The sequence below is a fragment of the Mustela lutreola genome, chromosome 4, assembly GCF_030435805.1.
Source record: "Mustela lutreola isolate mMusLut2 chromosome 4, mMusLut2.pri, whole genome shotgun sequence".
NCBI lineage: Eukaryota > Metazoa > Chordata > Mammalia > Carnivora > Mustelidae > Mustela > Mustela lutreola.
In genome coordinates, this window is record NC_081293.1 from 57,251,722 (window position 1) to 57,268,346 (window position 16,625).

Below are 16,625 nucleotides of genomic sequence, written 5' to 3' on the forward strand. Positions count from 1 at the left end.
AATTAATGGAGGTAAACAAAGAATTCACGTGCACGCACACACACACTCAGGCACATGTGCACACACTTACCGAGACAGTTGCAGGTTGGCAATTCAGAATCTTTCGTGGTGGACACCAGGTTTTTTGTAGGATTGGTAAAGAAGTTCATGGCATAATCATTAAAACTTTTCTGTGCACTGTCTACTGGGGTAAATTCTGATGCTCCAACACTAGATGAACAGACGTCCTCTTCGCTCTTCGTCGAAACCACCGTGATCCCACCTGAACATACTACATTGACATTCCTGAGAATTTGTGCTGGGTCTGGTAAGGGGGTTTCATGGGAGATACCAGGCAATGTTGACAGTTTCTGATGCATGAGTTGGTCTTGAACATCCCCCTGGATCTGTGTTTGGTCATCGCCAGCCATTACGTTAGCACACTGGTTAGCAGGAGAGGAGGGCTGGAGTAAAGGGTGAGCTTTCTGATTGACATTCACTGTTGGCTGTACCTGAGAATTATAAACTTTTTCTGTAAACGCCTGCCCACTGGATTCTGTTTTTAACTGGCATAATGGGAGAGAATCCAACGGTTCAACCTTCATGTTTCTTTCCTGTGCTAATTCAGGATAATAACGCTCAAATTTTATCTGAGTGAGTGGAGGAAACAATTTTTTGTGTTCTAACGCTGAACTCCTTCCAGTCAGTGGTTTCCATACTTTGGTTAGGGGAGGAATTTTCCCCAACAGAATGGGAAAATCATGTGGACCAAATTGACCGAATCTTTGAAACTTAGATGCTATCCAAATGTCATGTAACTTACTATACTCATATGACAACTGTTCCTGTTTTTTCTGGTCATTTTCTTGACAACTTATGACTACAGGCTTCTTTTTCCGCCGATCTCTTGATGGAGTAGCTCTTGTCTTTTTCTGTGTTGTGTTCTTTTGCTTTGTCAATGATGAGCTATGGTTATTTTGTACACTGGAAGGTTGTTTCTGTTGTATTGTGACTTTCTCCTGATTACACTTTTGCTGTACATTATATGCAAGAAGGCTTGTTGGTGTACTTTCAACCTTTTTGTCTTCTTGTTTTATGTAATTGAATTTAATTATTGATGCAAGTTGTGTTAACTGCGTTGCAACGTCCTCCTCTATTTTGCTGTGTATTGTATTCAGACACGATGGATCGTCTTTTAGGTCTATCTTTTTACTGCTGGCCAGTGACTGGTTACAATGCCCCAATTTATCACCTGATGGTGGCAACGGATGCAAATTCTTAGAACTATCAAGACTAATTCTACCTTGAGCAACATTTTTACTGGTGTCAATTTTAGATGAATTTGAATTTGGTATGAAATGAGGGACTGAATTTGTGACTTTTGAATACTCCTGCAATTTTGAAGTTGTCTGGTTAGCAGCTGAGCTGTGGTGTGACTTGGAAATGTTTTGCCCATTGAATACCACCGTGTTGCATGAACTCTGCTTTTCCAAAGATGAACAGTGATGAAGGCTTTCTGGCACCCCTTGTAAGTTTGGGTCTTGGAGGTCTTTTCGTACAGAATAGAGGATAGCTTTACAGCTATTAAGCAAACTCGCTGTTCTGTGTTCTGTTTCTTCATCCTTCTCTGACTTTGATGGTGAGGAATTTTCTGATGGGGCTTCTGACAGTTGGGTGAGAGCTTCTATGGCCACAACTTGCTCCAGCGTTAGTCTCCTATCTTTCATTAGGGATAGAAGACTTGGTTGAACTGGAGATCCATCTTTTGGTTCTTTACTTGGTATATTTTCTAGAGATTTGGGTTGATCACTTTCATTGTGTGTACTAGTAGGACTATTTAAGTGGAAAGTTGCAGGATTTGGAAAAGACTTGCAGTTAAAGCCAGATTTCTGGAAGACTGAAACATTACTTCTTCCTTTGAGATGATCACAGCTTGCACTAGTGGCAATAGAACTCATGGCATTATGGTTGGCAGTGTCTTTCAGGAATTTACAGGAGTTGTTTTCAAATGCCTTGCCAAATTCTTCAATATTGAATTTTTTAAAAGACACATTTGTTTCGGTTGGTAAATAGTGTACATTTTTAATGCCATTTCTTACGGTTTGTGCAAACAATTTCTGAGGCTCAATTAGATCAGTAAGTAGGACTTTTTTCCTGTCATCTTCAGAATTTTTTAATTTTTCAGCCTCCGTCACAACTGCCTTAAATTCACCTTTGACATGATCGGTTAAATGTGATTTCTTGTTTTGCGTCCACTTCTCCACTTCAATACCTGTCATACTTTCTTCATTTTTAGTCACATTTTCGAGAGGAGGTGGGTTTAATTCCAATCTCTGTTCCCCCCCATAGCTCCTCCTGTATTCCATGGATTCTGACTTGGGGCCATTTACTAGTTTGTTGACAAAATCTGCCTACAAAATAAACACAAAAATATCTCATATTATCTATGCAAATATTGGAGTAAGAGCCACAGGAACGTTTTGATTTAACACGAATGAAATGTAAAGCCCCTGAAAAAAATACTCATTTTTCTTTTTATGTTTCCAATAAAATACCAAAGGGGTGTGTCGGGAAAAAGAAAAAAATTGAAGTAAAATTTCATTACTCATACCTGTAAAGATTTTGGTAGACTCATTTGTTTTTCAAAATAATGTGTGTGTTCTTTGTTTTTTGTTTTTAAGAGAAAGAAAGTGAGGAAGTGTTGGGCGGGGAGTGGGGGGTGGGGGTTGTGCAGAAGGAGAGAATCTTAAGCAGGCTCCTTGCTCAGGGCAGAGCCCAATGCAGGTCCAACCTCATGACCTTGAGATCATGACCTAGGCTGAAATCAAGAGTCTGGACGCTTAATTGACTAAGTCACCCAGGTGTCCCTCCAAATAAATCTTTAATATTTTTACATTGGTACCATTTGACGGCCAATATCTATTATCTTAATGCAAACTGTACTGAAATACAAAATACACACAGAAAGGTGAACAAATCCCAAGTATATAGCTTACTGAATTTTCACAAATGAACCCCCAAGTGCCCAGATTCCAGCCAAGAAACTCCCATCTAGTCATCATTCCACTGCCAAAGGGTAACCATTATTTTGATATCTATCACAGATTTCCATTGCTTATTTCCAAACTTGATATAACTGACTTCCTTTCATTCAAATTATACTTGTGATTCATACATGCCTCAGTCCATTGATTCTTACTATTTTTTTTAAGGATTTTATTTATTTATTTGACAGAGATCACAAGCAGACAGAGGCAGGCAGAGAGAGAGGGGGGAAGCAGGCTTCCCGCTGAGCAGAGAGCCAGACACAGGGATCAATCCCAGGACCCTGAGATCAAGACCTGAGCTGAAGGCAGAGGCTTAACCCACTGAACCACCCAGGTGCCCCAGATTCTTACTATTGTAGGTAAATTCACTGAGTGAAAATACTACAATGTATTTACTGACTATACTGTATATGGACATTGGAGTTGTTTTTGGTTCTATACCACTATAAATGCTACTGTAATCTTTGGAAGTGCTGGGTTATCAAGTGTGTGTGTACCTTAACTTCAGCTTTAGTAGACAGGCCAAAGAATTTTCTAAAGTGGTTATCAACATGCACTCCCAACAGTAATTATGATCGCTCTAACTGTTGCACATTCTTACTTAGTATTTTCTGTCTTTTCACTTAAGCCATTGTGTTTAGTGGGAATGATATAATCCCTTAAACAATTTTTTTTAGATGAAATGCCTACAAAATAAGATTAATCAGTTTACCTTTTAAAACTGTACAATTAAGGGTGGTTTTTTTTTTTTTTTTTGACAGAGAGAGATCACAAGTAGGCAGAGAGGCAGGCAGAGAGGCAGGCAGAGAGAGAGAGAGGAGGAAGCAGACTCCCTGCTGAGCAGAGAGCCCGATCCGGGACTCGATCCCAGGACCCTGAGATCATGACCTGAGCCGAAGGCAGCGGCCCAACCCACTGAGCCATCCAGGCGCCCAATTAAGGGCCGTTTTTAAACATATTTACAATGTTATGCAATAATCACCTCTATCTAATTCCAGAACATTTTCATCACCCTTTTCTAAAAGAAACCTTGTACCCATTAAGCAATCACTCTCTATTCCCCCTACAAACCCTTATTTTTAAAACCCAACAGCTCATCTAAAATTACAACAAAGGAATTGAGACAGTAGGGGCATTTCCAACTGCTGTCGGGAGCGAATGTAAAGTTAACTTACACCTCCTAATTTCTAGTGTGGCTCTGGACATTCTATTCAATGACTCAGGGAGAGAAAAATATAAGATCAGGAGACTTCCTATTGAATGAAGGTGATATACCTGAATCCATTACTGACTGAAAAACTAAACCAAATTTCATAATAGCCATAAAATATGTAAGCATTACCCAATTGTATAATTAAACATTAAACAATCTTTTCTTCACATTAAAAAATCTTAGTAGAGGGGCACAAGAAAAAGTCTTTAAAAAAAAAATCTTAGTAGAAATAAACTATATTTAACTTTTTTTTTTAAGATTTTATTTATTTGACAGAGATCACAAGTAGGCAGAGAGGCAGGCAGAGCGAGAAAGGGAAGCAGGCCCCCCACTGAGCAGAAAGCCGGATGTGGGGCTCGATCCCAGAACCCTGGGATCATGACCTGAGCCAGACACAGAGGCTTTATCCCACTGAGCCACCCAGGCGCCCCTAAATAGTTACTATTCTTAATGTAAAAGAGCTTCCACAATCAACAAGAAATGGTAAATGACTCAATAGAAGAGTGAGAAAAAGAGAGGAATATGTCCTTTGCTTAAGTGGAAATCCACAAGATCAATAGCTGTTTGACTTTCCTAGAAGACAAGCAAATGAAAATAAATGCAACTTTTTTTTTTTTTTAAATATTTTATTTATTTATTTGACAGACAGAGATTACAAGTAGGCAGAGAGGCAGGCAGAGAGAGAGGAGGAAACAGGCTTCCTGCTGAGCAGAGAGCCCGACGCGGGGCTCGATCCCAGGACCCTGGGATCATGACCTGAGCCGAAAGCAGAGGCTTTAACCCACTGAGCCACCCAGGCGCCCCTAAATAGTTACTATTCTTAATGTAAAAGAGCTTCCACAATCAACAAGAAATGGTAAATGACTCAATAGAAGAGTGAGAAAAAGAGAGGAATATGTCCTTTGCTTAAGTGGAAATCCACAAGATCAATAGCTGTTTGACTTTCCTAGAAGACAAGCAAATGAAAATAAATGCAACTTTTTAATCCATCCAAATGCCAAAATTAAAAATGCAGAAATGTAGGTAAGCAAATTATAATACAATATGACATTTATACTAGAGAAAGTATGAAATAAAGACACTCATACTCATACTGTGAAATAATGTGCAGCCATTACTTGAATTTATCAGTCTAGTGATTGCATGGCAAGAGATCCTAAATAAACAAGAGGCTGAAAGCCAGTAGGTAAAACGTTAATACCAATTACCATGGGGAAACAGAAGTGAAGAGAAGTTTTTTTTTTTTTTAAAGATTTTTTTATTTATTTGACAGACAGAGATCACAAGTAGGCAGAGAGGCAGGCAGAGAGAGGGGGAAGCAGGCTCCCTGCCGTGTGGAGAGCATGATACAGGGCTTGATCCCAGGACTCTGAGACCATGACCTGAGCCAAAGGTAGAGGCTTTAACCCACTGAGCCACCCAGGTGCCCCAGTTTTGTTTGTTTTACTTGATGCTTTTAATTTTACGAATATGCATATCTAAGATACTGGGACTTCAACGTACACATCGCTCTAAAGAGAAGATACTGAGTACCTTTTAAGATTTATGTACTATAAACATAGAACATTCTCATAAGTAATGAGCTTAATTAAAAACTGACCTTTATCATTCAGTTATAGCTCATGTTAACTTTTTTTTTTAGAGAGGGAAGGATACGGCGAGGGAGAACAAGGCATGATGTGGGGCTCTATTTCACCACCCTGAGATCATGACGTGAGCTGAAGTGAGAGCCAGACGCTTAACTGACTGAACCATCCAGAAGTCTCTTATCTCATAACTGCTTAAAATCATGCGGTTTGAAAACATGAGGTCTATAGGTAAACAAGAACATGTTCTACACAATGCCAATTACTAACCTTTAAGAAAACAGCTTGACAAATGACATTTCAGCAGGGGCTAGTAAGATTTTCTCTGTCCTCAGAAATCAACCAGAGCTCTTACATGCAGATACTATTAAATGTAATTGTGCACTAAGAAAACAGTTACTCAGTTTCACTTGCTCTTCATAGTGAAACTGAGTGGTCAGAACAAACATTTACTGTTATTCGGGAAAAACCAAAAATTCAAGTTCCTGTTGTTAAAAGTGGATCAGCAAAACAAACTATATCTTACATGTAGTATTTCAATAAAGCTGTTAAAAGAAAAAGAAAAAGAAAAAAGAAAAAAAAAGAGCCCCGCATGGGGCTCTCTGCTCGGCAGGGAGCCTGTTTCCCCCTCTTTCTCTGCCTACTTGTGATCTCTGTCAAATAAATAAATAAAATCTTTTTTTTTTTTTTTTTTTTTTTTTTTTTTTTTTTAAGATTTTATTTATTTATTTGACAGAGAGAGATCACAAGTAGATGGAGAGGCAGGCAGAGAGAGAGAGGGAAGCAGGCTCCCTGCTGAGCAGAGAGCCCGATGCGGGACTTGATCCCAGGACCCTGAGATCATGACCTGAGCCGAAGGCAGTGGCTTAACCCACTGAGCCACCCAGGCGCCCTAAATAAATAAAATCTTAAAAAAAAAAAAAAAAGGCATGGATGAGTGAAAATGCAACTTGAAAAATATGCAACACTGCCTTATGTTTAAAAAGGACATCTAAATAATGTATAAACATGTTTATTTTTAAACAGAAGTGTGGAAAAGAAAATAAACCAATCTAATTTCTATTACTGGTTAATCTTTTTTTTGAAGACTTATTTTTTTTTTTTAGCGATTTTATTTATTCATTTGACAGAGAGAGAGAGATCACAAAGAGGCAGGGCGGGGGTGGAAGCAGGCTCCCTGACACCATGACCTGAGCTGAAGGCAAACCCACTGAGCCGCGCAGGCATCCCTTATTTACTTACTTGTCAGAGAGGAGGAGAGCACAAGCAAAGGGAGTGAGTGGCAGACAGAGGGAGGTGGAAAGTAAGATAGGGAAAGAGCAATTCTTTGGAGTTGTCTGGTCCAGGAGATGCCATGTAGCCTGAACTTTCGTGTTCTCCTTTTTTAAGAGGTCAGGTAGATTGTGATGGGAATTCAATGAGACCATATGACCAAAGCTGTTAGCACAGTAAGGACGAGGTATCACTATGAGGGAACACTAACAATTTCATTATAATAGTTACAATCCAAAGAATGTTACCTATATTATAATATACACCCCTTACTGCAATAACTCATTTGATCTTCACTTCAATCCCGAGGTGGACACTATAAAAAGGTGCTCAATTCTAAGAAAAGTGTAAATTAAAAATGGCAAAGATAACATTTTTCACTGATCAGAAATGCAAACTTCAAAAAATGTTTGAACACCTAGATAGGCCCTTAGGGAAGTTGTGGGGATATATATTCTCATATAATGGTGGTGGAGTGCAAAATCTTATCATCCCTCTGGAGAGCAATTTGGCAATAGCTATCAAAATTACAAATTCAACCTCTCCTTTGCTACAGCATTTTCACTTCTGAGAATTTATCCTAAAAGTTATACTTGCACTTAATGATATGCTTTGACAGCTTTGTATAGTTTAACAAGTAACTGATAATACCCAAATGTCCACCTTTAGCACACTAATTCAATTATGGCATATCTACATATTACCTTGCAGCTATAAAACAGAATGAAAAGAGATTCCATTCCAAATAGGCAGATGTCCAGGATTAAAAAAAAAAAAAAAAAAAAAAAAAAAAAAAAGATCCAGAACCTAAATATACCATTTTTTTATGTTAATAAAAAGTATTGGGGGGGGGGGGCACCTGGGTGGCTCAGTGGGTTAAGCCGCTGCCTTTGGCTCAGGTCATGATCCCAGGGTCCTGGGATCGAGTCCCACATCGGGCTCTCTGCTCAGCAGGGAGCCTACTTCCCTCTCTCTATCTCTCTCTGCCTGCCTCTCTGTCTACTTGTGATATCTGTCAAATAAACAAATAAAATCTTTAAAAAAAAAAAAGTATGAAGCACTAATATATATATTCCTATTTGCATAAAGAAACTCTGGAAGAAGACAAAAAAAAAAAACAAAAAACAAAAAACTTAATACAAGTAATGAGGAGGAGGAAGTCCAAAACAATACAGGAGCTTGGGAACTATTAAACCCAGACCTGATTAAATACTGTTTTGATTTTTAAAATGTACTTCCTTTAAATTTAAACCAAAATTGAAGCGGTCTGTGGAAAGATTTCTAGCATACAGTAAGTGAAAAAAGCTAAAAGTTTGTGTAGTACCAACTCACAAACATATCAAAGCATAAAGAAAGGGTGTGGAGTACATACACATTTGTTAATACTCAGGAAGGTATATTTGTCCTACAGAAACTTTACTGGTAAATATTTAACAACCAGGCTGGGAACTGAGAGGGGAGGGAACCCTGTTTTGCCCTGTAGGCCGATTTTTGTGGTATAAATACATCCACCACAGTGGACTGTAAATTATCAGTGAGACACCTGTGCCAGCATTAGGAAGAATTGCAAGTAATTACTGACCTGGAAGAAGCTGACTCCTTCCTACCACTGAAGGTACAATCCCAAAGTACTTTGTCAAACAGGCTCCACTAACTACATTATGAATGTTTATTTTTTAATGAAGATTTCCTTGACATTTAATCTGCTTAGGTGTACTGCATCCCCAAATATCCATTCTGAATCTCAAAATACTTGTTTACATCTACCTCTCTAAAGAGATGCCAAGTCTCTGGGAGGCCTGGGTGGCTCAGTGGGTTAAGCCTCTGCCTTGGGCTCAGGTGATGAGCTCAGGGTCCTGGCATGGGGCTCCAGATTGGGCTCTCTGCTCAGCAGGGAGCCTGCTGATCCCTCTCTCTCTCTGTCTGCCTCTCTGCCTACTTGTGACTTCTTTCTCTGTCGAATAAATAAGAAATCTTAAAAAAAAAGAGAGAGAGAGATCTTAAAAAGAGAGAGATGGGTCAATTTTCTGAAGGAAGTATTTCACAAAAAACTGGCTGTTTTACTCTCTCAAGTGCCATATATACTCTGGGGACCTAAGCTCATGCCCATCAGTGTCTCTTCTCTTTCTCCTCTACCACCCCAAAAGTGCCCAAGTGTACCGTTTTAAGGACAGTAATTCAAATTCTCCCAGTCTCTGTGTTGCACTCTATGCTAGTCACAAGACTATATGTTGCTCTGGGCCCCTCTTACCCCTTCTAAACTGACAGGAATGTCGATCACCTTAGATCAGATCTGGGTTCAATAGCTGTCAAGCACCCTGTTTTCTCATTTCTCCACATTCCTATCAAGCACCCTGTTTTCTCATTTCTCCACATTCCTATAGTAGTGCTACTCACACCCACTCTTGAATGAATGAGCTCAAACGGCACTGAGCAGAGTGGTATTTTATTCTGAAATGACTGTGCCCTTTGGACAGAATCTGTCGCCTCTCCCAACACGCACATTCCATACATGCTGTATTTCCTGTATCTAGAAACAGCTGCTCAGATCACATGGAAAGTCTTTCAAAGCGTGTACAGAGACATGATCCACAAGACTATGACCTTTACTGCAGGCAGATCAGTGTTTCTCAACCTGCCTTTATGGTTTTTGTATTCTGTTTTGCTTTTTTCAGCCCCCACCCAGTAGTCTTTTAAAACATTTTTTCCATAATAGCTCTCCTCAGGAAATTTTAATTCCACAGATATAGGATGTATCTGCTTATGCACTGTGGTCCCATCATAATATTTAAGGTTTTTTTTGTTGTTTTTTTGTTTATTTCTAACCCTCTCTGAGCAACCGAGAACTGATCTTAATCCCCTTTGAGGAATTCAAAAAACTAACATGTAGAAGGGGTGCGTGGGTGGCTCAGTAGTTAAGGGCATGCTACTTCTTGATTTCAGCTCAGGTCATGATCTCAGGGTGGTGAGATGGACAGACCCCACGAGAGCCCCACATTGGGCTCCATGTTAAAAGAGTCAGCTTCTCTCTCTCCTACCCCTCCGCACCCCCAAATAAATAAATAACCCCCCCAAAAAAAAAGGAAAAAAAAAACTAACATGTAGAAGACAAGGAGCAACCCAGAGTATTTATACCTGATTAGAAGGGACACCCTCAGGACCTATGTCCTCAACCAGAAAAATTAAGTGTTTGGGCAAAAACTTCAGGAGAATCACTAGCGGCTCCATTAATGCTGACTTGAATATGATGCAATCATGCCTGATGCGGTATTTGTCCTCCCACATTCCCATAGAAGCATGGAGGTCAGACCCTACCCTGCACAACTGCTTTCGAACAAACCCAAATTGCAATCAAAAGAAAGATAAACCAGCCATTCACCAAAGCTAAAATAAACATTGAATGCACACACACACACATTCTTCTTCAAAGGGGACCTGCAAAACAATTGCCTTCTTTTCCTATAGCAGTACAATGGTCTAGTTCTTTTCCTTTTTGAGGCATAAAAAGAAGACACCTACCCCACCACATTTTGTAGCCCTAATATTTGAGCTTTGCCTCTGTTCTGTTTTCTCCACTTTGCCTACAGGCACCCTGTTAGATGTTCAAAGTTCATAGAAAGGCAGGGAGGTAGGGTCAAAGGGACCAAATCTGCCCTTATCCCCACTTGTCCTACCTTGGTGCCATAAAGCCTAATGGCTCTTCCTTGCCTGGGCTGAACAGAAGCCATCCCAGAGACTCTGAAAGTTCCTTTCCCACTTGGATCCACCACATCCAGAGTTCTTTCCTATTTTAACTTTTTTGCTCCCCCAACAAAAACTCCACCCTCATTTGGCCACAGGGTCTCAGAATCCAAAGTAAATCCTTTACCTGGGGGGGGGGGGGTAGGGCAGAGAAGGGGAAGCGGATTATTAGAGGGAGGGACAACTTCTATTTAATCCAAAAACATGTAAATTGTAGAATGGTTCTGAATGTATACAAAACTGACCTAGGAACCAACCTCCCTAGTCCCAGGTGTCCTCATTCCTGCCCTCTTCCTTGGGAGCTAAGCCAGTACAATTCATTAAGAGTCAGAAAGACAAAAAACCTTTTCAGACACCAAATTCGCCTCAAGCTATCATCCTATCAAATTCCCTCCTCATTCAAGTATCTTAAATGGTTACCCACGGTTCAGGCGAGCCCTCAACTGCCAAATTCCACCATTCCTTAATGTGCTCTTTTGTAGACCTCCAAGGAGAGTCTCAACTGAACCGCTGAAATCTAGGTGTCCCTGGGAGCTCCACCCTTCCTTGCCTCTGTCCCCAGGCTGTAGGTGTGTCCCCCTGAGCCTACACCTTAGAGGATTCCAAAGCCAATCGCAATGCCCGTTCCTTCTTCACCCTTTCTCAAACAGCCTTCCCTATGCTTCAAGTTCACAACTCTTAGTGCCCAGTGTAGTTAATACTTAGTCTTTTTGTGTACCTTGCTACATATAGTTTTCAGAATTGGGGCTTTACTGGAATCAGACAAATTTCGGCCTCTTTCCCTGCTCCATCACTTCCCAACACGATGGGGCCAAGAGCAAGCCATTGCTCTACAAAGCTTCATTGAGCCTCAGTTTCCCTAACATAAATCAGGATGAGTAACAGAATTCACTGAACCAGTTTATTGTGAAGGTTAAATGAAATAATGTGTTTACACATATTGTTGAACCTTACCGTGTGTAGAAGTGAACTATTTAGGGGAAAAACACCTATTAGGTAGTTCTTTTTTTGTTGTATCTCCTTCAACATAGAGCAAAACCCTACTAACTCCAATCTCAAATCCACAACTGAGGAAAAAAAAATATTCATCAGTAGCTATTACTCATGTATTGACCACTGACTCCTTGCCAGGCATCATCACTGACGTTTTATAGGAATTACTTCCTTTGCTTTTCCTACTTAGTATCAGTATCTCCATTCTTCAGATAAGATTTAGAAAGGTTGAGTAACCAGGCAAAGTAATAATTAACATTTATGATGTATTTAGTTACTAATATTAGGTACTGTTTACTGACCTAACTTTATCGTCAATGCTTAAAACTTAGGAGAACAACTCAATTCCTATGGTTGTTTCTTTTCCTAGATTGTGTGAATTATTGTTTTTCTGAACCCACTGGCCTACTTTCATTCACCGTTTTTTAGTTGTTACACTATAGCATTGCTATTCAAAATATTCTCACCTTTGGGGGGTGGAAGGTTGGGGGAACCAGGTGGTGGGTATTAGAGAGGGCACGGTTAGCATGGAGCACTGGGTGTGGTGCAAAAACAACGAATACTGTTACACTGAAAAAATCCTCACCTTTTGTGAAAATTTTGTAAATGCACACTGGGTTCACACCAAGTTATGAAGGAGAGTTGGGTGAAATTAAAATTCAATTTACAGGGACGCCTGGGTGGCTCAGTTGGTTAAGCAGCTGCCTTCAGCTCAGGTCATGATCCCAGCATCCTGGGATCGAGTCCCACATCGGGCTCCTTGCTTGGCAGGGAGCCTGCTTCTCCGTCTGACCCTGCCTGCCACTCTGTCTGCCTGTGCTCGCTCTCATTCTCTCTCTCTCTGACAAATAAATAAAATAAATAAAATCTTTTAAAGAAATAAATAAATAAACAAATAGCCCTGGTGATTCAAAAAAAAAAATTCAATTTACATTCCAACTTTTCGGGATATGATCAGAGGTCATTGTCTATTTTCTCTTCAAATATTCCCTAGACTATAACTCTCCTTACTTCCAGGTAAATCTGATTTGCTTTACCTTTTTCCTAAATTTTTACTCAAAATTTTCAGGTTCATAGCATTAGAAGGCTCAGTAAAAACATATTTGGTTGGGGTTTTTTTGTTTGTTTGTTTTTTTAAATTTTAAGTATGCGCCATGCCACTCTACCAACTCAGCCAGCCAGGTGCCCCGAAAACTTATGGGTATTAAATAATACCACAACATGAAGTACTACATTAATTATTTAAAAAACAATGAAAAGAGGGACGCCTGGGTGGCTCAGTTGGTTAAGTAGCTGCCTTCGGCTCAGGTCATGATCCCAGGGTCCTGGGATGGAGTCCCACATGGGGTTCCTTGCTCGGCGGGGAGCCTGCTTCTCCCTCTGCCTCTGCCTGCCTCTCTGTCTGCCTGTGCTTGCTCGTTCTCTCTCCCTCTGTCTCTGACAAATAAATAAATAAAATCTTTAAAAAAAAAAAAAAACAATGAAAAGAACACAAAAATTGCCGATTATCTAAATCAATCAGACTAAAGTCAATCAGACTATTTGACAAATGTAATTTATATGCACTCATACTGTAAAGGTTCATGATAGAAGGCAGCCTCCAAATTTTTTTTTTTTTTAAAGGGCATTTAAATGCTCCTCAAGATTTCAGGAAACGTGGTCTTATGACAAATCCTGTTTTCCACTAGGATTTAGCCTCTATCAAGTCATTTTTGCCTAGAATGCTTCCTCAAGATGAAAGATATATTCAAGGACCTTGCCTCACCAACTCCGTCCAGAAGGCCATCAGATAACTAGTTAATTCATGATCCTACAAGACACCAATAAAGATTTCAACTTTTAGTTCTTTCCAATATTGCTCATGTAGCCTTAGGTCTCCTTCCTCAATGTTCTTCCTTAAAAGAAAAAAAGAAGTACCTATTTCTGTTTAGGTTTTCTAAGAACATAAGCTCCAAGAATACTGAGTATTTATTTAGCACTTAGCGGGTGATGCTATGCACAGGGGTATTTACACATTCCTAACAGAAAAATCAGAGAGCATTCTGGAGCCAAACCATCAAGATCTGTACATCTTTCTCTACTAGCTGCTTCCCCACAGGCTATAACAAACTTAAGGCTTTTCTATCTAAAGAAAACAAAACCCATGAGAAATATTTAGCTCTCTCCCTATCTCACTGCACCATTTTGCAAAAAAAAAAAAAAAAAAAAAAGTCTTCAAATAATTATCTGCAATCACTATCACGCACTCTTCAGCCCAGTGTAATTAGCATTCTGTGGCACCACCTCACTGAAACTGCCCAAGACTCACCAATCTAGTCCTAAATCGTCAATTCAGCGGACTGCCAGAGTATCTTTTAATACTGTTGCTCACATCTTTTTTTTTTTTTTAAGATTTTTTTTTTAAATTTATTTATTTGACAGAGAGAGATCAGAAGCAGGCAAAGAGGCAGGCAGAGAGAGAGAGAAGGAAGCAGGCTCCTGGCTGAGCAGAGAGCCCGATGTAGGGCTCGATCACAGGACCCTGCGATCATCACCCGAGCTGAAGGCAGCGGCTTAACCCACTGAGCCACCCAGGTGCCCCTGTTGCTCACATCTTTAAGGTTCTCCCTTTAATTCTCCACCGGTCATTTCAGTCTCCTTTGCTGGCTTTTCCGCACACTTAAAAATGACGGTGTTCCTCTCTGTCTTCTCCCCAGGCTCCCCATTTATCTAGATAGGGGCTCCAGTCTGTATCTATTTGCTGATGACTCACTCCCACAGCAAGCAAGATCTTCCCTCTAAACTTCAAACTCAGTCATCCCCCAAATGGGCATCTTCATCAGGCAATTAAAACTCAATCACATCTAAAAGCTGAGTCACCTCTACCCCATCCCTGCTTTTACCCCAAAACTCACTTAATATAATAATTCATGAGTTTCCTCGGAAGCCTCTTCCATTCAACACCCCAATTCAGCCAGGGAATTTGGTGGTCTTACTTAAAACCTCTTCCTTTAATCCTGAGTTTTTCATCTCTACTGCTTTTTGCCTCAGTGTGTTCGTTCTACAAATATTTATAGGAGTACCCATAACATGCTGCAGGCATGATTAGTGGGAGAGGTAACATGAGAGGTACCAGTCCTGACGGATACTACACTCTTTTTTTTTTTTAGGATTGTATAAATTAATTTGAAAGAAAGAGAGAGAATTGGGGTGGGGGTGGGAAGCAATGGGGCAGAGAGAGAAGCAGACTCCCCGTTGAGCCAACTCAAAGGACCCTGAGATCATGACGTGAGCCAAAGGCAGAGGCTTAACCTACTGAGACACCCAGGTGACCCTGGATATTCCATTCTAGTGAATGTTAGGTAACAAGCATTTTCAGAACCTAACCTTTCACCTACTACCCTTAGTGCATTAATCTCAGAATTGGGACTGGTTTCCAGCCTTCAGGTTTCCCAAATCTTCATTTGCTGTAATTCTAAGGAAGCACTGTCCCATGGAGATACAATGTGAGCTACAGAAATAATTGTAAAGGTTTTAAGAGGTTTGTTTCTTAAAAGTAAAAAGAAACCGGTGAAACAAATTTTAGTATTTCTATTTAAGCCACCATATAAAAAATGTAATTTCAACTTGTAATATAAAAATTAATGAAGGGACGTCTGAGTGGCTCAGTCGGTTGTGTGTCTACCTTTGGGTTGGGTCAGGATTCCAGGGTCCTAGGATCAAGTCTCACATCAGGCTCCCTGCTCAGCAGGGAGTCTGCTTCTCCTGCCTCTGCAGTGGGATCTCTCTCTGTCAACTAAATAAACAAAATCTTAAAAAAACAGAAAAAGTAAAAAAAAATGAACAAAGATGTTTTTTTTGTATATTAAGTCCAAGAAATTCAGTGTATATTTTATACATACTGCAAATTAATTCACCGCTAAACTTTCAATGGTTAAAGTAAAATGTAGTGGTATTACAACAAAGTTGTATTTAATTTTAAAATTTTCACTTTAATTCAGTTTTAAATTTTAAATGAATTAAAATTAAATAAAATCACAAAGTCAGTTTCTTCGCTATACCACCCAAATTTCAATGATCAGATATGCAGTTATTTACAGAGACAATTTTAAATGCAAATCTCATTGCTTTAGGCGGCATTCCACAAGCACCTGGCTAAACATCAACATCACCCTAGGGGTTTTTAGAAAAAGAAATGCTGAACTAGCCCCAGTAAGGTTCTCTTAGTCTGAAGGTAATAATTCTATAAAGACTCAAAGAGCAGCAAGGTAAGGGAACCCAGGAAGCAGGAACCACCAGAGCAAAACTCACAATTTCCATTACTGACAGCAAGGCCTCCAAAATCCTAGCCTTGGCCAAATTTTACAGAATGTGTCCTGCAACAGCGATGTCCTCACACCAGCCCCACCCAGACTGGCTTCCCCTGAGGCTATGTTAAGCTGCCCAGTCCTTCCTTGAGTAGCAGATTTTAGGTAGAAAGAACTTTCCTGATTCAACCCTCCCCCATCAATTTTGCTCCCCAAATACCTAAAAACTAGAAGAAAGGTATCTGTAGAAATCAACTACTTTTAACACTCCCCCAGCTCCGCTCAGGTAAAACTGAACACTCCACCCTTTACTATCTAGGCACAGATCTTTATCATATCAATTGATTGTACCTACTTACTTGTTTGCACTGCGGTCATCCTGGACTTTAGACCCCAGAGGAGAGATCTTGGTGATTGTCCTCTAGGCTCACAAATGTGTTTTATTTTGGGAACAAATGGGAAAACCTATGATTGTAAGGTAGAACTCTTAAAGAGGATAACCTGCAAT

General features: G+C 40.0%; 1 protein-coding gene across 3 annotated transcripts in view; it reads right to left on the reverse strand.

Moving 5' to 3' along the window:
- Positions 1-16,625, reverse strand: part of TET1 (tet methylcytosine dioxygenase 1) — a 128,181-nt gene that overhangs the window by 52,269 nt on the left and 59,287 nt on the right. For all 3 annotated transcript variants that reach the window (XM_059170085.1, XM_059170084.1, XM_059170086.1), the window contains exon 3: positions 71-2,390. In XM_059170085.1, coding sequence (XP_059026068.1) covers positions 71-2,390 — 2,320 coding nt within the window. The remainder of the gene's footprint in view (positions 1-70; positions 2,391-16,625) is intronic.